This window comes from Anthonomus grandis, chromosome 2 (assembly GCF_022605725.1).
Source record: "Anthonomus grandis grandis chromosome 2, icAntGran1.3, whole genome shotgun sequence".
Classification (NCBI taxonomy): Eukaryota; Metazoa; Arthropoda; class Insecta; order Coleoptera; family Curculionidae; genus Anthonomus; species Anthonomus grandis.
This window is the reverse complement of record NC_065547.1, coordinates 2,179,612-2,203,296: the sequence shown is the minus strand read 5'-3', so window position 1 is coordinate 2,203,296 and position 23,685 is coordinate 2,179,612. Positions and strand designations below refer to the sequence as shown.

The 23,685-nt window shown below is 31.4% G+C and overlaps 3 protein-coding genes across 4 annotated transcripts in view; 1 reads left to right on the top strand and 2 right to left on the bottom strand.

The window, feature by feature from the left end:
* Positions 1-15,341, bottom strand: part of LOC126748106 (alpha-tocopherol transfer protein-like) — a 33,996-nt gene extending 18,655 nt beyond the window's left edge. Inside the window, exons 1-5 of the mRNA XM_050457116.1 lie at positions 15,153-15,341; positions 14,945-15,101; positions 6,671-6,923; positions 1,249-1,359; positions 1,092-1,197 (exon numbers count right to left, since the gene is read on the bottom strand). Of these exons, the coding sequence (XP_050313073.1) occupies positions 1,092-1,197; positions 1,249-1,359; positions 6,671-6,923; positions 14,945-15,101; positions 15,153-15,273 (748 nt within the window). The 5' untranslated portion in view covers positions 15,274-15,341. The remainder of the gene's footprint in view (positions 1-1,091; positions 1,198-1,248; positions 1,360-6,670; positions 6,924-14,944; positions 15,102-15,152) is intronic.
* LOC126748113 (uncharacterized) lies at positions 9,879-12,805 on the bottom strand. Its single transcript, XM_050457129.1, has 2 exons — positions 11,975-12,805; positions 9,879-11,652 (listed from the first exon to the last, which is right to left on the bottom strand). Exon 2 carries the CDS (start codon positions 11,260-11,262, stop codon positions 9,931-9,933), a length of 1,332 nt encoding a protein of 443 aa, XP_050313086.1. The 5' UTR covers positions 11,263-11,652; positions 11,975-12,805; the 3' UTR covers positions 9,879-9,930.
* A 4,283-nt stretch (positions 15,342-19,624) lies between the features above and the next one.
* LOC126748119 (alpha-tocopherol transfer protein-like) lies at positions 19,625-23,347 on the top strand. 2 transcript variants are annotated; one of them, XM_050457149.1, is made up of 6 exons: positions 19,625-19,765; positions 22,271-22,427; positions 22,487-22,739; positions 22,790-22,900; positions 22,952-23,054; positions 23,105-23,347. In XM_050457149.1, exons 1-6 carry the CDS (start codon positions 19,654-19,656, stop codon positions 23,254-23,256), a joined length of 888 nt encoding a protein of 295 aa, XP_050313106.1. In that variant the 5' UTR covers positions 19,625-19,653; the 3' UTR covers positions 23,257-23,347. The 2 variants fall into 2 exon arrangements, with proteins under 2 accessions (XP_050313106.1, XP_050313098.1); XM_050457141.1 differs by having other exon boundaries at positions 22,790-23,054.
* The last annotated feature ends 338 nt before the right edge of the window (positions 23,348-23,685 follow it).

Genomic DNA, 23,685 nt, shown 5'->3' with positions numbered 1-23,685 from the left:
ACAAATGTTTAAAATAGTGTACAATTCAGGAGGTGTTTCCTGAAGACCAGTGGCGAAGAATAGCATTTTGTGAAACAATGATGGACAAAGCAAATGAAAATGAGAGTTTCTTAGAAAATATTTTGTTTTCAGATGAGTCCTCTTTTCCATTTCATCGTAAACACAATCCTTCCATTGTTCGTTAGTTATAATATATCTATATTTTATAATACATCTAGTATTAAATTACACAAAAATTACCTTTAACAATCAATATGCTACGAATGACTCTGACATTTGTGAACTTTAGTGTGTTTTTTAGCAGTGTCTTTGAGCCATCAATACTCCATCATTAATTGATGTTATCCAATCAAGAGAATTGACGAAAACAAAGAAAAACACAAAGTCACTCTCACAACATGTAATCACAGGCTACACGTGTTTCGCTCTAGTTAGAGCATCATCAGGCCTTTAGAAATCATCCACACCCTTGTACTTGTACATACTTGTACTGTGAAACTAAGCTGTTGTTTAAAAAACATCTTGAAACATATTATAAACATGTGCGCAAAAAAAAATATAAAAATTATAAGCGCCTTGATTATGAAATGAGAACGATGGCACTGGTACATCGCTATCTCTGTCTCACTTGCATCCATTGCAAGTTACGAGGTCGACTTTGGCTAGCTTATCTTAGTCCAGGCGTTTTTATAAATCATTTTTTCTTTTTAAAAAATAATAAAAAAAAAATAAAAAACATAATTTAAGCACAAGTGGACAAAAAAAAAGAAATTAACAATAAAAATATTATGCTATGAAAAAATTTATATAAAAGGCCTAGTACAGGCCAACTCCAAACAGCTCGGTGCACACATTTACTTTTTACTCTGAAATGTTCCTTTAATAAAGTTAAAAATTCAAGGGTAAAATCATATTTTTGAAAGCATTAATCGTTTACTTAAAAATCAAAAATTTCAATATTTTTTTGAAAATCAATTTAAACTTATCGATATGGTACTCTTTTTAAACTAATTCAAAACCAGGTTTTTGATTACACTAATCATTTTCTCTTAAAAATTCGTTAAAAAATCAAAATAAATAGTACAATTTACCGTGCAAAATATTTATTGATTCGCTTTGGCCTCCGTAGTCTGCCGGTAGACATTCCTTAGGCACATGTTCATAAAGTGTATTAATAGAATCTGCATGGATGTAGAGCTAAAAAAACCAACATTCTAACTCCACCTAAAAAATTTTTTTAAATATTACCATATCAATCAGCTCCTTTTTCATGAAAGGCTTCATCAATGCCAGGATTTTATCCATAAAGGGCACCACGTTAATATAATGGATACCTTTGAGCCTTATGGGCATCGCATCCTAAAAACCACCACAAAATAATCATGTAACATAGTCGGCTCGTTTTACCCTAACACATAACGGATCATCTCGCGGTATAAGTGGACCGGTTAAACAATGAATTCCTTATCGCCGTATTATTCACTATTTATATTGAGTACCGATTTGGACCACTATTACCAGCGGTTTAAAAACATTGTTGGTTTTTAATGTAATATTGGCTATTATTTTTAAGGGTACTAATATTTTTTTTAAAGGAAATGCTTTTTTATACTTAAATAATTTTATTTAATATTATTATTTATTAATGTAACCTAATATTTAATATGATTTAAGAAGGTAAAAAAGAGGTAGAATTAGGTATAGAATTAGGGATAAAAAAAGGATTATAAATTCTGGGAAAAAAATATACAAAACCCAAATATAGTGCCGAAAAAATTGGTTAAGACGATTATGTACCTCAAAGGTGATAATTTGCCTGATTGGACAAATAAATATTTTGGTGGTCTACACTTACATCCTATTCCTTTTGGTATTTTGAAGTGATATCATCAGGCTATTAACTATTAATTCCCAAGAAGACAAACATATTGCTAAATATCGGTTTCTATCTTCGGGTGAACGTCGTTTAGTTTTAAAAGTACAAAATTATTTTAAATAAGAAAAAAATAACATGGAGCCATTGACATCTGTTTTGGCAGTAAAGAAGCGGACATGTGATGCATGCCAGATCTCAAGAAGCACTTTACATAAGATTTGCAATATCGACGATGAAGAACTGGACAAACCAAATAAAAGAATCCGTCGGCATCCAAAAACTCTGGATCTACCCCAAAGAATTAAGAACGAAATTAGAACCATTATTTATAACATGTATAAAAGTAAACAACACGTGACGATGGTTGCCGTACTACAAATAATAAAGGACAACGAATTTGGGATTTCATTACAAAACGACGAATAATCGGACAGGTCTGTGTGCACTTTCACATGTAGTGACAAAAAGATGGAATTTTCTGAGAAAATATCTAAAAAATAAAAACTCGGAAGATCCCAAATAATTTGTGTTTCTAGACGAAACTTGGATTTTTGCCAAGGGCAACTCATCAAAATCATCATGGCAAGATGGTAGCACGCAATGCTATCCTAGCAGCAGTTCTAGTTGTAAAAAAGGTACATGTAGGAAATGACGAGGGCTTTATCTCGGACGGTAGTTTGATTTTCTATTCGACGAAAAAAACAGACGACTACCACGGAAATATGGATGCCGATAATTTTGAACATTGCTTTGAAGAAAAACTCCTGAAACAGTTGGAAAATCCTTCTATTATAGTCTTGGACAACGCCTCATACCATTCTAGAGTAGAAGAGAAATTTCCCACTAGCACTAGAGCAAAAAAAAATTTTGCTCATGACGATATATTTTTAAATGCTGATTTGCTGCAGCGATGTAAAACGTATAAGTATAATAAGAAGTACGTGATCGATGACATGGCTCTTAAATATGGGCATGAAGTCCTGCGATTACCGCCTTACCACTGCCAATATAATCCAATTGAGTTGATTTGGGGCATAGCAAAAAATTATTATGATAAGCATGCTTCCAAAACATCCGATGAAGCCAGTGTCCTTAATTTATGGAAACAATCCTTACATCAAATAAAGGAAGAAACATGGAGAAAATCTATAAATCACACAGAAAATATTATAGCTGAAAACTATCAAACCGAGCAAATGATAGACGAGGTACGACCCCTAATTATACGCCCAGACGACTATTTAAGTAGTAATGAATCTAATTATTCCGACACTGACATATCTTCAAGATCCGACTAAACTTAATTTAATGTATTTAATTTCAGACTAAACTTCCTTTAATTTTATAATTTCTTAATGTTTATATTTTTGCTCCTCTGTTTATAATTTTTAAGGTTTTTTTTTAAATATAATAAGTCTTTTTAGCCTATTTAGATCTTATTTTTTATTATTTTAGTAAAAAATAAAATATTATTACTTAATACTAATACCCATCAAATTAAAAAAAATTATTATAAAAATATAAATTAAAAAATTGTTGGTGGCTTCTTAACCGGGGAACTTTTATTACTTAAATATGTGTTAGGGTAAAGCGTGCCAACTTTATGTAAGTTTGAACATCTGTACGGTATACATCTGGGGCTGTGCCTAAACCATAGCACTAAATAACGCGAAAATGTGCATGGCTTTTGTTCACAACAAATGTCGATTTTGCAATAACAATTAAATGAAAATTATTTAATAGAGTTGGAAAAAACTTATCAATGCATACAAAGCTCCTGCTATATAATGCAATTGCTGTTCCCCATTTGCAGTTTTGCTCCACATTATTGTTCAACCTGCCTAAATACAAGGTGAAACAGTTTGAAGTAATTCAAAATAGAGCAATGAGACTAATCCTTAAATGCAATGAATACACTTCTGTTATTGTTATGTTAAGTGTGCCAGGTATGATGTCTGTCAGGCAAAGGATTGTGTTTAGTGTGTATGTATTTATTTTTAAAATAAAACAACGTCTACTCCCCACATATATCTCTGATAAAATAGGAGTGTTCGAAAAATAGGACGTCCACAATTACTGCACCAGAAATAATACAGACCTTGTCTGTATTCTTTTACAATTTTAACTCGTACTTGTTTTATTCTGGTAATTTATTTCAGACTCATGTTTCATTTATACTTTTTCTGTAAGTTTTATTTGTACATATTTTGTTTTATTATTTGTTTTACCTTTATTTATGTAGTTGTAGTTTGTATGTGTATTTATTTTATTTTTGTTTTACAATTTTAACTCGTTTTGTTTTATTTTTTTTGGCTATTTTATTTAAGGCTTTAATTTTATTTATAAATTTTCTGTATGTGAGACTTTTTGTGTTTTTCTATATATGTATGCCATTTTGTACAAGCACACACTTTTTTTTTAATTTATTTGCATTTTTTTTATTGATTTAAATTTTTAAGTTTTTTTTTTTCTTAAATATGTAATATATTATCTATATTATGTATTACCTATGTAACTCAAGCTCAATAAATACATTATTATTATTAACACTAAATGCCGTTGTATCCACCATGTCACATGAAAGTTGAGTTTTTAACGATTCTTCATATTCTCGAAAATCTTTTGGATATAAAAGAGACATTATTTTGAATTCAGTTGATAGTACTTCTCTTGACTTTCAAAAGTTGATTCAAAAATGTTGACACAGTTGAAACATTTGAACAAACCAGGAGTTTGAGTTTATTTAAAAAAAAATCGATTTTTTATTTATTTTTTTTATTTATATTCTACTCTTGACAAAGAGACGTCAAATTGAAATGTCTGATTGATTTTGACGTCTCCTATTATCTTTGTCAACAATAGAAAATAAATAAAAAGAAAGTAAATAGATGCTGTATTCTTCGAGGGTTTGCGAATCTGTTTAGGATGCATGAAATCCGCCCCCAGAGCGGCCCTATTAGCACAGAAGAAAACTTTTACCTATAAAACTGATATCAAAGTTCGTAATTATTACAAATCACCCCATCACACAGCTCTTAAATAATACTAGAATGAAGCTAATTAGAGTAGCAACCTTCCCGCGTTACGAATACAACTTTAAAACACTGACTGCACCCCTAAAATTAATTAACCTTAACATAGGAAAAGGCGACATTTCAACAAGGCAAAAATTCATTGAAAGATCAAACAAGTTTAAAGAGAAATGTTATACTTTAATTTTTTCCGACGCCTCTAAACAGGGTAATAGGGTAGGGTTCGGAAAATTCAGGGATTACCAGACTGTCTCAACATCTATAAAGCGGAAATCATTGCAATTTACGATGCGGTAAAAACTGCAATAGAAAAACAAATAAAGAAAGCTATCATCTTTTCGGATTCGTTGAGCGCAGTTACAAAACTCAACAGTAATCTTTTATCTGTAAGGATAGATTGCTGGATTATCATAACAAAGCAACTAACTAGTACAACGAATGAAAAAGGCTTTGGCATCCAGCTTGCCTGGATACCGGGTCATAAAAGTGTACTGGGAAATTCAGAAGCGGATACTTTGGCGAAGATTGGATGCAACCTAAATGTCCCCAGAAAAATGCTTATAGACATAAATGATATTCTTAAGGTACTCAGAAATACAATAAAAAATAACTTTTCAAACAAATGGAAATGTTTAATTGAGACTAAACATTATAATTATAGTAAAATTCAATTTAATTTCCCATATAAAAGATGGTTTGCCTGTTTGCCAATATTAAATATGTAGACATAAGACACATCACCACCATTATCAGAATGCGTACTGGTCATTGTCTTACTAACTCACATCTATTTAAAATAAATATCAAAGATGATCCTTTATGTGACTGTGGAATGTATGATGACATAAATCACATTTTATTTGAATGTCCATTAAATGCTATAGACAACATGGACATGTAAAAAATGTTTGTTCAAAGAAAGAAATTATCATCATTATCCATCCATATCATACTTAACACTCCAAATAGCGAAACTATAGAAACAATCATGCAATTCCTAAGTAAAAATAGAATCAAACTTTAAAGCTCAACCTGCTTATTTCCCGCATATTCCTGAATCCTTAATTATATTAGTGATATTTATGTTTCCTCTCTTGCCTTTGTTATTGTACTAATGCCCTCCATTTTTAGAGTTTATTCAACAATCATAGGACGTCAATATATTTTTCTTCTTTTTTGTATATAAGCTAAAAAGAACAAGGATTATAGTCTTAGAATAAGTCGGGAGATCCCTTAATGGTTCCGAGCCACACGACAAGAGACCTCACACAAATCGAGCTGGCAATTGCCTTGCAGCAAAGCCATCAATAAGAACAAGAACAAGAAAGTAAATAAATAAAAGATTTCTATTAACATAAACTCAAACTTTTGTGTATTTTGTGCCCATTTTAACCTTATATCTTCTGATGATGGACACCGCTGTGTTCGAAATATATAGGGAATTCTAAGCCAGAGTTATGTAAAACAAACAAGTGAAGGGAGAATATGGGGTTTTTATTTTACCTTATTCATTTATGACCTCAACTGCCTGGAAGACAAGTCAGATTTTCTACAAACAGAAGGGTCACGAAAAGACTAAAAAGTAGACAAAAAGTACATTTACTGGATGCAAAGTAGAAAAATATTTTCCTATGCAGTTAAAGCCATAAAGAAACGTTGCAACTGCTTACAAAAGAAGCATAATTAAAAATCAAGAAAAAAACTATCCACTGAATCGCAAATAAAATAAATGCTTAAAGATATAGAAGGAAATGGTCCTTACTTGTAAGTAATACAGCAACTTCTTCATGACAACGATGCTGAGCTTCGTGAGATGGCCAAATACGCACCCGTCCATATCGAAAACCAACACTAACCCTTTCTGGGGTCCTCCTTTGTGTAACGTTAACATTTCTGCCATATCGAAGTTTCTTATTTGATTGGGAAAGTTGTACCTGTCCGGGTTGCAATCGATTAATTTCATCCAGATCACCGTGTAGTTTTGGTGGGTTAGTTTCGGTAGTGGGGTTATGAGTCTGAAATGCGATCAATTTTATTAGAGAAAATAGAAAAAAGAAGCTAAAAAAAACCATTTACATGATACTCGTTTTCAGATAACTCTTTCATAGCATTTTATATGTTTATTTATTTTCTTATTAGATAATCTGCATTTAAAGGTTTTACAAGAAACATAGTACGCGCCACAACATCAACATATAAAAAAAAATTGCACTTAAAGATTTTCATAAAATTATTAATTCAAAATATTTAAATACTATTTAAGCTATTCAAAAAAAAGAAACTCGTGGTCTAGCCATTGCGGAACGCGAAGAACATAGTGAGGCGGAGCGCCGTCTTGCTGGAAATATATTTCAGACGACGAGTTTCCAGATAAATGGATAGGGCGAAGGAGGCCTATAGAAGGTAGAAATAGCCTAATATAATAGCCTATAGAAGTAATTTTAGGTTAGAAAGTTGTCCCCCTTGACAAACCTTTTGACGTATTTCGGTGTTTTTTTTTAAATAGTGATTTTCGATAAATCCGTAGTGGGAAGTTTTCAAATGATCACCCTGTATGTGTCAGATATGCAGGAAACAATAAAGTACTCAAGATTGCAACATTATGCTGATGACTCCCAAATATGTATACCTGTAAGCTGCGAAAATTGAAATACATTGCAAGAAAAAGGTAATTTAGACTTATTAAACCTACATGCTTGGGCAGAGAATCATAGCCCTAAGTTGAATGCTACTAAATCAAAAATTCTAATGTCGCCAAATAATATATTAAGGGAAAATATAAAAAATACCATTTCTATTCAAATAAAGGATACACAAATTCCAATAGTATCAGAAGCAAAAAACTTGGGTATAATTTTCGACCAATTCATGAGTTTCGAATCTCATATTAAGAACTAAATTAAAACTGCATATCTAAGATTAAGGCAGCTTAATAAAATAAAAACATTTTTCACCCCAAAACAGAAATATTTACTTTGCCAAAGGCTGGTTTTGTCTTTGTTCGATTATGGGGACCTAATTTATAGAGATTCCTTATATGTAAGTACCAAAAAGGTTATTCAAAAAATTCAAAATTCCTGCATGAGATTGGCATACAACATCACATAATAACAGAGTCATAAAAAGAGGACAACCGGCATATTTACGACACCAGCTTCAAGAATTTGTCCATTCTCATGCAACTAGAAATAACGATTTTATTGTACCTATCTACAGATCAGCAGCTTTCAGGCGTTCTTTTAAACTTGTGGAACAATCTCTCCTAAGAACTAAAGGAATTACCTCTCCAAAGCTTTTTTAAGCAAGTCAAATTAGAAATACTTTTGGGTCAAAATAATTATTGATTTTGTTTTTTTTTTATATGTAATTGCAAAAAAAACAGTTTTACGTGTCTCCTACTAGTTTTGCCCATTCATCTGCATTTCTCTACATGCCGGTCCCCCTTCTCGTATCAGCGTTTCCTCCCTATCTAAGCTGGTATCCCGATTCCCCATCATTGAGGGTATATAACTTCAAGTTTGTGCATGTCTTTTTTTATTACTTAATATTTTTCTTAGTGGTTTTTCTTGATTTTTTTCATGTTTTTGCATTCCTATTCAAATATAGATAATTTTAATTTAAGGTATTGCAACAGGAATGTAAATAGTTGTTAGAGGTCTTTAAAAGGGTTGTCTCACTTGTACTACAGTAATTTACTGATGGTGCAGGCAAACTTAACGGTTCTTTTAATCGACAGACACTTCTAGTTGTCATAATAAAATAAGTTAAAACAAAATTATAACTTGATTATAAAACTAACAAATAATTTTTTTTTGTATTTTATTTTATTGTAATTGGGTTCCCATAGAATGGTAAGTATAACTTTATATCTCTTAATGATAAACCACCTTCTCTCACAGCATTAGATTTTATTTTAGTTATAATCTTATTCAAATTGTCTTCATTAATTAGTTTAAAATTAAGTTTATTGATGTTATGATTTAATCTGTCTTTTGTGCAAAGTTCAATAAGTTCGAGTTTGATTTATTATCGGTTTCTAGAAAAAAGTTATAAATATTGTAGATATTATTAATACTTTCTGAGATAGAGGATTGAACCTGCTTAAAAGCTAATTGAAATTTCGATGCAGTGTACCAGAATCTTTACCCTTGCTCCATAGAGAAATGAATATTAATAGAGTGTTTAAAAGGTAGCCTAACCTGATCATCAAGTTCTAAAACTTAACCTAAGAAATTTAGTTCGGTTAGACGGCATCGAGGGCCACCTTCTGTCATAATTGTCATTAGATTATCGATTTTCTTTCGTTCCTTGCCACCACCCACCTTCGCATCATCGATCATCGCCATTGCTTATTCCTTTTTATTTTGGCGTCCATTGGGTGTGTCCTGTTGTTTTTTTTCTCAACAAAAAATAGTTAAAAATGTAGCTTAAAGTGTAATTTCATCATATAGAAGCTTTTTTGTTGTTTTATTGTGTGGTTTCAGTTCCCTAGGATGGGGTAAGTGCAATTTTTTTATCAAATAGTTTTCACCCTGTTGTAGGTCACCTAAAATTGTTGTTTACCATTTTAAAACTGCCCTAATAATGTTATCATCAGGAAAATTCATTTTTAAATGCAAGGCATCTACTTGTTCTAATACATGTGGGGTATAAATGCAAAACGCGACATGTTCATTAGATTACAATTTGAGAAAACTAAAAAAAACCTTTTTCGAGGTTTTCATTGCTTTATTGAAATAAGTTTTAATTATTGTTTAAAACTGAATTGTTAAATATGTCTACCCTACCATTTTGATGAATGCATAATCATTAGGCTTCTTTTAATTTAGAGCTATATTTTGGACATGTCGCATTCTGAAACTAAGGCTTGGACATGTCTTAGTTTGCACACAACAATCGAGCAGAGCAATGATAAACCCAACTTACTAAAATTATTAGCTCCCGTTTTTTATTAGGAAAAAAAAACCAAGTCACTTAGAAAAACTTTATTAAAATAAAAAAAACTTTTACAAAAACTTATTTTTAGATATTAATTTCTTCGTCACTTATTATTTCATTTTCATCGGCATCAACCTGCCTTTCAAAATTATTTTCTACATTGCTGTCGAAAATATTTTTGAAATAATCTAATGCTTCGTTTGATTTCCATTCATCCCCGTAGTGAGTCTTTAATAAGTTTGAAATGCTTTTAATTTTATCTTCTTTTATTCTCAGTCCAACTTGGAGTGTTTTAGGCCTTACTGCTTCAATTCGCTTCCCTTTTCTACAAATACCTTTTGCTTGTCCTAAATCACTCCTGTATAATGCTTCGCCTCTGACTAAAACCGTGCCTAATTTATTTTTGGTTAGAACGAATCTTTTTGCTGGTTTAAATTTGAAGTGCCATTGTGTAGTAGGTTTTAAAGTTTTTTTTATTTCAGTTTTCCAGTCGAAAACCTGAAAATCTACACCCATTTTAAAAACTGTTGCCCGATCTTTTATCATGTTCACGTAATGAGAAGGTTCTAGGATCTCCGCAGTTCTTCGGACTACTTTTTCGATATTGCCGAAAACTCTGTCAGGTGGCATAAAAGAATGACCTACTACAGGGAAAAATACTTGTATCTCTTCAATGTTCGGAGGCGCATTGGAATTAAACCAGTTGCAAAGCATTCCGATAAAAATCGATTTCTTATTCTGCCCCCCACAACCATCGCAGAAAAGTCGAATGATTTTGTTAGTAGCTTTAAACTCATACGTACTTAGAGTATGATGAATAGCAGATGCAATCTCATTGGAGCTCTTGGGTCTTTCGACTTCTGTCCATGTATAACACCTTACGTTTTCTTTTGTTAATGGTGATTTTGAACTTCCTATGACAACTCCAAAATTAAAAAAGTTAATTTGCATTGAAAAATAGGCCTGCTGATCGGGTAATTTCGGTAGGGGTAAATTTTTTTGACAGTCAAAAGAAATATTTACTACTTCATCGGAGTTTTGTTTGAGAAAAGCAAAGAAGCTTTTGGCTTGAAGAGTATGGACTCTGTGATTTGTAATAAATGACTGCTTTTCCTTAGGATCCGTGCATCTCCTAATTTTTTCTTTATATTGAAGACAGGTTGAACAAAGATCTGTTTGAGGTGTTCCGAATCCAACGTTGTATTTCCTATTAAAATATTTTCGAAAGTAGCACTGCTTCACTTTTTGATCAGGCTCAGCTTGTTCGTTGTAGACATTCCATAGTTTTTTTATGTTTAAGTCACAAGGCAAATAAACACGATGTGGACTATCAGAGCGGCAATAGTGACTTTCGGTGCACCTTAATGATTCAATGAATGTCTTCATGCAAACCTTTTTGTCATCGTTTTTCCCCATAACACGATCACCGCCACGATTCTCCTTTGGCGCTGTTCCTGTGTTTATAAACTTGTTCACCAGGCGCAATATTCTGTCCTTTTTCACTCCTAAGATACCCAGAAATGCCTCCCTACATACTTGAACTGCTTTACCGTCTTGCTGTCGTACCTTATAGGTTAAAGACACTGCTTTTGGCTTACTAGCAGCACGCCCTCTACTTCTTTTTCTTGCAGGCGTGGATCCTGAGCAATAACTTAAAAGAAATCTTGGTCAGCTTTCTTCTTGCTTGAATAAAAACTTCTATGAAACTCCTTCATATCGTTCATGGTAAGATGCCAGCATAGAAATGGTCCATTACTTTCCCTATGTCCACATTTGGGAAATTCTGGTAAAGATTTAGGTGAATATCTGAAACAAAAAAAAAATAAGCTCAGCTTTAAATAGCTTTGCCGATTGCTCGATTTTTTTTATGAATTTGTTTCTATAGGTTGGAATAGTCGTAGAAAATATGCATTACATTATTAATAATTTAAGCTATTTTAATTATTTCTCAAACAATAAAAACTCGGCAAAGAATTAAACAAAAACTTCAGCAACATTTTTAAATATTATTAAAAGGGCAAATATTTATGAGAAAAATATTAATATCACAGTCATTTAACGTATTGTAAACATTTATTACGTGTCTTAGTTAACTATTTATTTATTTTTATACTTGGTCTTAACTTACCTTGCTACTTTAGCTTTTTCCCTTTTCCATTCTTGTGGTTGAAAAGATCTTTTTCGAGCTCGATTTTGGGTATCCGGCAAGAGTTTCTTGTTGTTATCGGCCATTATATTTATAATAATTATGAAAACACACGCACAGAATATCAACAAATTTCACCCTCGTGCTTGCATGCTTGTAAAGAAAAAAATAATAATACGTTTATACCAAAACATACGATTTATCAGGTGTTAGTAAGCTGCTCGCTGATTGGTCGTGTGGACAACGTCGCATTTTGAATCTCAAATGCAGGTTGCGATGTCACATTTTGCGTTTAACCGAAATTTTTAACGAGCGTTTATAAGCGTAAATGTCGTGGTTTGCAGGCAAATATATTAGTGGCAATAGAGAAATTTATACACTTTCTGGGTGCACATGAAGGTCATTTTCGTTGAAAAATGGACATGTCGCGTTTTGCGTTTATACCCCACATATACTATTGGCCTATTGAGGATTCATACAAAAATAAAATTTTCTTTAAATTTCCTTAAATTGACATTATTGGGAGGTCCGAATGGTTTAAAATACTTGGTTTAAGCCCAACCTCAATAAGGTGTTATTTATGTCAAGACCATTTTGATGATATTTCATTTACTAGTACTATACATACTCGTTTAAGAAAGTGTGCTCTCCCAATTGCTGGCCCAAGTATTATTCAAAATGCCCCAGTTCTGGTTGAGGCACAAGTACCTCGGAAAGATATATTGACTTTATTACCTGCTATCATAATCCTGCATTCTCAATATAATGTTCAGAATGAACATAATTATGCTAGACCACTTTTTACTAACTAACTTCCATTCTACCAGGTCAGTACTCAAAGAGGTACCTCACTTCGATAAGATGGGAGTAAGATCCAGGGATTCTCCTTGAATATTTAAGAAAAAGGACCGATGACATCTAGAATTTAGGGTATACATCAGTGTCAACTAATTTTTAACATCATACTCTCCATAAAGAATATTTTAGGGTTAGTTTTTATATATTACTACTTTTATTAATATTTTAACTACTTACCTAAAATTTTTGGGTACCCTCTGTACAAAAAAGTAGGTAGTAAGCATAAAATTTTTAGGGCATATTTTTGAGAAATATAGTTCTTATGTCTATAAATAATTAATTTAAAAATTTGATAAATTGTAATTTTTGTATCATGTCCTCAAAATGTAGAAAAAGCAAAATGCATAGCATGGACAGTGTTGTGTTAAAGCAACACAAAAACAAATTGAATCAGGATCCCTTTTAAGACAATAAATTATAAACTTACTTTACAATTGACTTTAATTCTACCCCTACCCTTGTTAATTTGTTGATAACAGTGAAATTAACATTGTTAGTATCGAGCATTTAATTCTCAAAATAGGACTTAATATATTATACTTAAATCTTTAAAATATTGTCTTACATAATTGATCCATTAAATCTTTTTTTGATAGCGTATTGGGCTGTAAAATCTCTTTCACATTCTCTAAAAATCAATGAAAAAGTGCATTATTACCAATTTATTTTTTTGCAGGCATTAACTTAACAGCATAAAAGCAAATTTGATGAGTTTAATGTCAAAAAACTAACGAATTCACTTAAAAAATGTATAAAATAAACTTAATTACATACATTATCAGTCTTAGCCTCTTCAAAAATTAAATTAATACATTTGCACTATTTCATAATTTTTTAGAGTTTGTGATAGAGATTCACAGCCTTTACGCTGTTAAAAATTGATTTATTGGGTCAATAATTTTAAATTTCGCTCCATTCTAAAACTTTGAGTAGCACGCTTTTCATTTCTATGATGGATCGGTATTACAGTAGACTATTTTACCGACTGTGACAAATGTCAATTATTTTAGTTCGGTTAGACGGCATCCGTGATGCTGCAATCGAGTTTAGGGTAAAGATGGTGTCTACTTGTTACTATGGGATCAAACCCTCTTATACTTTTAATTTTAATTACTCTATGCCTTGCTCCGAGGCAATTTTTTAAAACATGTATTCTTTCCCCTCATAATTGCATGTTTTGTATAATTTCTAAGTTCTCTGTAATATTGTAGATGAGTATTGTTTTCTGTTCTTAAAAAAAAATTATGAGCATCATCTCTTAATTTAAATAATTTTGTAATGTTGTTAGTAATCCACCGTAGATAAGGGTACGGTAAAATTCATGAAGCGTCAAAAGTAAACTATTTGGGAATCATCATCGATGTTAATATTGGTGAAAAAATTATACAGGGTGGTCAAGTTTAAACGTCATTAATTTTAATATGTGATAGACAATTTAAAAAAAAATAGACTTTTATTATAAAATTTTTCTCAGAAATGTTTAATAACAAGGGTATTAAAGTTAAGAATAATTATTTGTTTACTTATCATAAGTTTTAAACGACCAGCTCAATTTCAATTAAATTTCGCATGCAAGTTATTGTAGTTAACTGATGAAGCCAATTTTTTTAAATAATGCCAGTGGCGTAACATACTTGATCCTTTTTTGCCTTAAATCCGCGAGGTGATAAAACATTTTTTTATAAGAAGTCAACTGTTAGATTCTTCATTTAATTTGGAAAAAAAGCTACTCTTGCAAAATTATAATTTAAGCGACTGTTTTTAAAATATCTTAATTAAATTGTTCAGAAATATCTGCTAAAATGTTGCAAAAATTTATAAAAAAAAGGAAATCGGGCTTATCCACTTATTATTTCACCTTTATTTTGTGAAATATTTTAGTACTTCATATATTTTTAAAATTATTTAGGAAACAGCCCCATTCAATTCTTTAAACTAAATTGAACAAAAAAAATGGAAATTGTACTCTTTTATTTATTTTTTCCCACCCAGGATGCTTGCTGCATCTAGGGAAACCTAACTACATAATTCGGATTCTACTATTATATTAACTACAAAAACTCAGTAGCTATGATTTAATAAATTACAACTTACGAGCAATTTAATGCAGACTGAACGCTCGGATTCTTCGGATCTCTTCCACCAAAGATATCGGGACATAACGTCTTTACCGTGAAATAATTATCTATGGTGGTCTTGGCCAGTTCGTTACTATAGTAACAACTTTGCAGGAAAATAATCGTTTGTAACTCTAAAAGTTTATTAACAAAAAAAAATTATTAAAGAAAAAACGAATTTTTACCAGATATTTCGGGCAAATGGGGCTGCTTAGAGGCCCAATCCCTTAAAGCTTCCACGTCCGGTTTCTTCAGTTCCGGATCGTTTTTGTAAATCTGAGCGATATCGGCGCACGGAATTGGCATTTTTTGATGCTATCGAAAGTCAAGTTGAGTGCAAGACTGCTATCGAATTAAAACAATTGCTAACTAAAAGGGGAATTAATGGACTTAATAAAAATTTTATTGCATATTTGAGATAAGTAATTACACATATGGCGGTTGAAATTTGCGTGCGGGAAATTATTGATATTTTGTAACTTTGTTGCGCGGTGACGTTTTCCTCTGTTCGTGTATTTTTATTGGAAAATAATGAGGTTTTAAATACTGTTTTTATACTTCTCATGCACTGGGCGATCGGGTGTCCTTACCATTAAATTTATTCGCAAAAATTAGCTGGAAAAAGTAACATGTCAAAAATATAACCTTGAAAAAATCCACCATAATTTCAATTTAAATTTTTTCTCTATATCGACGTGTTTAAGGCAGAACGGCACAAGCGCCAAAAATTCAAAAATCGGTTATTTACATCAAATTAAAGCGGCTTTTATTCCGCATCTAATAACGTTTGAGACTTATGCCACAAAAAATCCGTTTGGTTGTGAAATGCTTTTAAAATTTGCACAAACGCCAAGAGTTCCCCCCACCCACTTTTGTTTGGCATAAGCGCCAGACGGTCATAAGCTTTACACAGGTGCCTGCGTGCGTGTTTATCGGCAGTTTTTGTGAGCTAAAGGTAGATTTAAATCGTTTTTTAAACAAAAGGATTTGACAGACTAGTAGATAAAATCTAATTACAATAACAATTATATCTGCCTAATCACTCAAATCTGATTTTAAAAATGTGGCGCCAATTTGCATGCAGTACTTTTTGTTCGGCACAAGCGACATTATACCTATGCTACTCAATGCAAATGATTTAATGCTTTTTTTCGCCTTAAAAGGTTTTGTCCTAGAAGTTTTCGGTATTTAATGTATATAAATTACCAAAAAGATTAATTTTTAACTAATGGTGTATTAGTTTCTTGCTACAATCATGTAATATTGTGTGTTTTATAAATGGCGCTTATGCCTTTTATGCTATACTATCGATTTTTTTTTGTTAATTTTTAGAAATGTATTATTCAAGAACACAAAAGCTTTTAAAACTTTAAAAACAAAAAACAATAAAGAAGATGATCCTGATGCTAGTTGCCAAATGTCGTCAAATGTTGAATTGGATAATAGCATGCTGGTAGAGGTCCTCGATGAAGTTTGTCCCCTCGACGCAGTTTTGAAAGAGGATGTGATAATTTTGGAAAACACCAATGAAATTATAAATAGTTTGGGACCAAGCCCAAAAGTTATTGTGGAACAAAATGCCAGTGCGGAAACTAGTTATCAAATTCCTTCTGAAATGATATTTCATAACGAGTTAGATACCTTGGACTTTCCATTAGACTTTCTTACTGTTGATAAAAGTTTAAGTGATACTATACCTAATATAAACAGTTTAAGCAATATTAATGCCACAACCAGTGCCAGAATTGAGACTGATTTTACTACAGATTCTGATGAAGACTATGAAATTGAGGAAAATACGAGCAGTTCCGAAAATGAAGAAGAAGACTTTGAAAAACCTAATAAGAAAAGAAGAGTCCAATATTTTCCAGACGAAAATGATAAAAAAAATAGCAGTGACTTTCAGAAAAAAATAAATGAAGGCGATCCAGCTATTTCAATAAAGATTAAGAAGAACTCAGTCAGCAAACTAGAGGAACGCAAGAAACAAAAAGATTTGGGATTGAAATACTTAAGCACTTCAGAAAAATTAATTTGTGAAAAAAAAATGAAGGAGAACCCGTGCAGAAATAAAAATAGCTGCAAAAATGATTGTAATTTATTTTCTGAAGAAGAAAGAAAATCTATATTTGATTTTTTTTGGGGGTTGGCAAGTAGTGACAAGTAGAAACGATTTATTAGTGATTGTACTTTTGTTTGTTCAATTAAGAGACGGCGTAAATCAAAAAATTTAAAAAATAGAAAAATGACAGTGGAATATAGTATACTAAAAAATAGTATACCAACACGCGTTTGCAGGCAGTTTTTACTTGAAACTTTATTTGTGACCGTGCGATTATTGAGAACTGTTTTAAATAATAAGGAGTATGAACAATTTCCACAGCCTGATCAGCGAGGAATCCATGTACCGTCTAACAAGACTAAAACCGAACTTGTTCAACACTTTAAGGAATTTGTTAATTCCTTGCCAGCGGTGCCCTCGCATTGTTGCCAAAGTTCATCTTCAAAAACATATCTTCCTGCTGATATAAAAAGCTATAATAACCTTTACAAAATGTATGTTTTTACTGAACAAAAAAATAATCGCCAGTTTTTAAAAAAGGGAAAATTTTTGAATTTGTTAAAAGAAAATTACAACATTGGAATTCACGTACCAAAAAAAGATAAATGCCTAAAATGCGAGAGATTTAAGAATCTAAGCGAGGAGTTAAAGACTGAAGCAGAGACCAAAAATTATAAGGGGCATATCGAGGAAAAGGATACAATTAAGCAAACTTTCCTAGAGGAACAAAAAATGTCAGGAGAAGAAAACTCATATTTAGTAGTAAGTTTTGATCTCCAGAAGGTATTAGCTACTCCTCATGGGGATAATATGCTGTTAGGTTTTTCCCGAAAATATGCAGTTTATAACTTGTCTGTTTATGAATCGACTACAAAAAAAGGCTATTGTTACTTATGGGAAGAAAAAGATGCAAAAAGGGGTAGTAACGAAATTTGCTAAAACATGTTACACTATTTAAAATACGTAGATAGCACTGCTAAATATAAAAAAAATATCAATGTATTGCGACAATTGCTAAAATGCGACAAATTAAAAATAAGTTTTTATTTTTAATGATTAGATATTTTTTAAATCATTCTATTAACGTCGAAGAAGTGTCTGTTACTTATTTAATTGCAGGCCACACCTACATGCCTGTAGATTCAATACATGCAGTCATTGAAAAGAATATAAAAAATAAAATAGTACAAGCGCCATCTGAATGGCCCACTATTATTCGTAAACTGAATCAATCGCCAGAAATAATCCAGAACCTTATATAATTATCAAGCAAAAATACTCAGATTTTCTGGACTTTAAAAGCATTAATTTTGAAAAAGCAAGTAAACTAAAAACATCGGAAATTAAAAAAGCAGTTTTTTCTAAAAATGATCATAATGCTAGGGTTTTTTACTCTTTTAAAGAAAACAAAGAAGAACTAGTCTTTTTGAAATTAAAATCAGGTATTCTTAAGGCAGCCTATAAGGAGGAAATACCAATTAATTTAAAAAAATATAATGATTTAAAAAACTCTGCACTGGGTTAGTTATAAGGCCTGAGTATCACTCAGAGTATTTAACCTTAAAATGTTCTGGATCAGTACCTGATGTACTTAATGAGACTGACATTGATGATGAATAAGATTAAATATTCATCGAATTCATCATCAATGTCATCTATTCATTTATTATTAACGTACATAATATCTAATAGCTAATCAATTTTTCTACTTAATGTATAGGAAAAAAAATTTGTTTTTATATTTTAAGAATTTGTTTTTTTTTAACTAGTCCGTTGTAAAATACGAGTATTATTATTATTAAACTATGTATGTATATAAACCAAATTATTTTCTAAAAAAACTGTTTTTTTTTAAATTTTTTATAAGAAATACTTGTAATTATGTTACAATTTTTTAAAATAAATATGTATTTTATGATACAACAATGTTCTTATTTATAAATTATATTCAAAAGTAATTTGTGTTTTTAATTGGCATAAAAACCAAAAAAAAAATATTTGTGTTAAAAAAGTGATTTGGCACATCTCCAGATAAGCGTCAATTTACACACCCATTAACAGACATGTTTTAGCACAAGCGACTATTTCATTTTGGCATAAACACCATAAGTCAATAACCTTTGGCATAAACGCCAAAAAATCCTAATTTTTAAGATTACAGCTTTACTTATCAACTTAAGACAAAAAAAATTAAGAACAAAAAATACTTTTTTTTAGTAACAAACATAATGCTTTAAAAAATAAATACGAATGTTACACGGTTTTTTGTGTCTCCTGAAAAATTTGTAATTTGGCGTTTGTGTCGTTCTGCCTTAAACACGTCGATATCAGAAGTGGGGTTTTTTCATAAAAAAATACCCTTAAATTGCGGATACATTCATAGGAATATGATGTTAATTATCCCAATACTTAAATAATTAATAAATTTTATATAAGCTCTTATTACGAATAAATATAGAAAACCCAGTTGACTATTATAAAATAATTGTTATGCAAATTTTTAAGTCAAAGGTCCTAATTAACCTAAAATTAACCTAATTAATATAAAAGCAGTTAATTATGCCTGGAAGTCATCAATATTAATTGAACTTTTTACCCATTTTATTTCTAAATATTCTCTGGTGATGTCTGCTAATATTTCTTTAATTTACCAAAATGATGCTGACCTTAAAAAAGCTGACGTGGAAGCCTTATTGGAATGGACGTCGAAACAGCCTCATTTACCAAAAATGTCTGGTAAGTAATTACATATAGTTAATAAGCCATTGATCGTATTAGAAATCTATTTATACTAGCCTATTAGTTAGGAAAATAATTAGTTTATTATTCATTCCTCGGATGTCTTATATAGGAAAATCAACAACAAAAAATTGCAATACATAAAAATTATCTACAAATACGCGAATATTTATTTCCTAAAATATAAATTACATGTCAATATAAATCAATAATGTCCATACCTTTGCTACACTGAGGATTTTACAATTTTTCTACAAATAAATTCTGTTTTGAATTGTGAAACCCACCAAAAAAGCATCAATAGCCTAAGTGAATTTTGCAATGAAAACCAATTATATTTAAACTTTGATAAATGTTTTATATTATCTGTTTCTCAGGGTACCAAGATACCAAGATCCTTTACTGTTAAAATTCAGTGTACCTAAGATTAACATTATCAATAGTATAGGAGGAAATTACCTGTTTGTTTCTTTTATAGAAACTAATGTAACTGCATTTACCCACATTCAAAGCCAAACTATTACCAACACACCATTCACACAATCTATTTAGATCATCTTGCAAGAGAACCATGTCTTATTCTGAACTGATCACCCTATAAAACTTTAAATCATCGGCAAATAACAAAAAATTACTATTTTCAAAGCAAACCAAAATATCATTAATGAAAATATTGAACAATAGAGGAGAACAATGACCTAGCATGTGACCTAGCATCACCAGTTTGTACTTGCTGAAATCAAAGTACAAACAAAGCATTTAACAGAGCACCCTGATACAACAACAAGTTTTTAATAGCGGACTTGCCACGACTGAAGCCATGCTGTTCACTTAACAGAAGTTCTTTGCAATAAAAATTGATTTGGTCATAAATAAGACTGTCCAGAATTTTTGAAATGGCAGACTGTACGCACACACTCCTGTAATTGATCATTTTATTAGCAACACCACATTTAAATATAGGCGTAATAAAATTGAGTTTCCACTGGGATGGAAAAATTGTCAAGTATATGAAAAATTAATGCAACAGTTAATTTAGGATTTGGAATAGTCATGTTTACACCAGCCTGCCGAGAACGTGAGACATTATTATCTCCATTATAGACAGTAAAAAAAATTGGGCAAATCCCTCTGCAATTTGTTCACAACCTGCAAACTCCCCATTATTATAGGTCATCAAATGAGGAAGCCTATTCGTTGCTCTCCTGTTATAAAACTTATACCAAACACTTTTGTGGTCTGTATAAAGTAATTGGGCCAAATTTGAAATAAAGTTCTGGTAACAAGTCTCCGTTAGAGTTTTGCACCTAGCTCTAAGATCTGAAAAGACTTCGTAGTCTGCAACAGTATGACTAGACTGATATTTCTTATGTGAAATTTTTTTTTGCTGGATCAAATACTTTAACTCCCCTGAAAACCAACTGGGTAAAGACGAAGTTTCAAAAACTCCGTAGAGCTATAGCCATATTTATAATAACCGCATCATCATAATAATAGACATCTGATTAATTCCATTCCATAATTTCGACTCGAAATAAATATTACAACCACTTTCTTTAAGTTGAAATTAATTTCAATTAGTCGAGAGTCACGCAAGACTCACAATTTTCAAAAACCTGGATAAAACAGCTTCTAATCCATGGATTTTCACGATGTTTTTAATATAGGCTAAAGAACGGTACAAAGAAACTTTTAAAATAAAAATGAAGCTAAGCTTAATTGAAGTCAATGTTTCAAAATTGACTTGATGATATGTTGCTGACCATTAATTAAATCAAACATTGTCTTTTGTCGGAAGTAACCTTAAAATTGACGTGATGCATGCACCCCATATGTGCTATAATATTTTTGGTTAACAAACGACAAATGACAGTTGACAAATGACGCAACTCAATTTGTGACCTTTTTGAGAGTTACAGACGACAGTTGACCTGAATAATGAAATCCAATTTTCATTCGTCAAAAATTATTTCGTCAAATTTCTTACGTTTTATGTACTATACTCCAAAAACCAAGTATGAATCAAATCGCTTACATCGCATAAATCTTTGGCATGTTTGCTATATTCTAGTTACGAGTATAACCGAAAATGAACAGATCTAAGTGAATGGGAGCAGCTTGAAAATTTGGAAAAAAGGGCCATTTTAGACGATTTTGTTGAGCCCTAAAATAAGCTCTAAAAATGCGAAATCTCGGCTAATAAGAGAGCTATGACCTTGGGGATAGTCTCGTTGGACTCAGAAGGTCAAAACTAAGTTAAAACCATTGGAATTTTTCTGACAGTGTCCATGGAAGCTAAAATATCAACCTTCAAACTTTTTAATTATTCGGGTACCTCTGGGCATGGATTTTCTAATTTTTTTTTGTTAATTTTAAAAACACTAAAAGTAATAAAAAATCTAATTAAACCATCAAACTAATGGGGAAAATTAGGTAAAAACCAATACTATATAGACACTTTTAAATCAATTTCAGAAAAGGTTTTTTTTGGCGTTTTTATAGAACTCCAGGTGATAAACTTCCTCCAGAGCTGCTACTATAGGAACGAACAAGCCAAGTCCGCCATCGATAACTACTTCACCATCAGGACGTTGTGCCCCGACATATTTAGTGAACGAAATCCGAATAATCCAAGCGTGCAAGCGGCTCTCGACTGTGCGTAAGTAATTAAACTATGGCCTAAATAACTACTAATTTTTGATTAATTTTCTAATTTAGCTTTATGGTTTTTTTACCAAAATTAACCCCGGAAAACTACCAAGTGTATTTGATGAAACTAATCGATTGTGACCCAAACCGTTTCAACTTCTCCAACCAGATAAGGTACTTTGACATGTTGGAAATGTTAACTTTACACAAGTACGGCCCTCAAGAAGGGGTGCAAATCTGTATTGATATGGAAGGGTTCGTTTTTGGGCATTTAATCAGATTACAGACAAGTACCATTAAGAATTTCCTTTTTTATTTACAAGTAAGTTAATCCAGAAAATAAAAACACAAAAAATTATTAATTTTTTTAAGGAAGCAATGCCCATTAGGTTAAAAGGGGTGCATTTCATCAACCCATTTCCTTTTATAGACAAGCTGCTTGCTCTCATGAAACCTTTCATGAAAAAGGAACTCGTGGACATGGTAACAATGAAAAAACAAAAAAAAATTAATATAAAAAAAAAACAATTTAAGCTTCACGTGCATAATTCCATCGAGACCTTCTTCGAACACGTGCCAATAGAGTGTTTGCCAAAGGAATATGGTGGGCAAATGGACCCTATAAAAATACTATATGGTAAAATTATTTTTGTTTGTTGATTTTCTTTTTTTGAAAATATGTTCCAGACAATGTCACTAAGGAAATGAATGAAAATGCCGACTTTTTCGACCAGGAGGAGACTCAAAGGGTAAACGAGAGCCTACGACCCGGTAAACCCAAGAATATGGGAGATTTCTTTGGAATCGAGGGTACATTTAAAAAGTTAGCAGTGGATTAAATTTTTGGAATTTAAAACGTGTGCAATGTTTGTTGTTAAATTTGCAATGTCTATTAAAAAATAGCCTAAAGGGAGTAAAATCTTAAAGAACTTCTTTTTATTTTGAAACTTTATTAATGGTATCAAAAATCATGTGTATGTACAATTAGATTAGTTGCAAAAGAGTACCATATTATTTCTTCAAAAAACACTCAAAATGGTCCTTAAAGTAGTCCCATAAATCCATCATTTCTACATTTTGACCTTTTGAACCCAATGTATTCGTCTATAAGAGACGAATAATATTATAGGAGTTTTTTTCAAAAAAGACTAAAGGAGTCTTCAGAGACTAGTCCATGAATCAATAATATCTAAATTTCGAGTACTAGAACTCCAGATATTCATTTACTTGCCGATAAGAGACGAATTATTTTGCTTCTTACAGGCACT

Bases quoted from the DNA above. Each gene is read 5' to 3' on its own strand.
- LOC126748113 (XM_050457129.1), bottom strand. From the start codon at position 11,262: ATGGGGAAAAACGATGACAAAAAGGTTTGCATGAAGACATTCATTGAA.
- LOC126748119 (XM_050457141.1), top strand. From the start codon at position 19,654: ATGTCTGCTAATATTTCTTTAATTTACCAAAATGATGCTGACCTTAAA. The intron at 19,766-22,270 runs GTAAGTAATTAC...GCGTTTTTATAG, and splicing joins TCATTTACCAAAAATGTCTG to AACTCCAGGTGATAAACTTC. The intron at 23,055-23,104 runs GTAAAATTATTT...AATATGTTCCAG, and splicing joins CCCTATAAAAATACTATATG to ACAATGTCACTAAGGAAATG.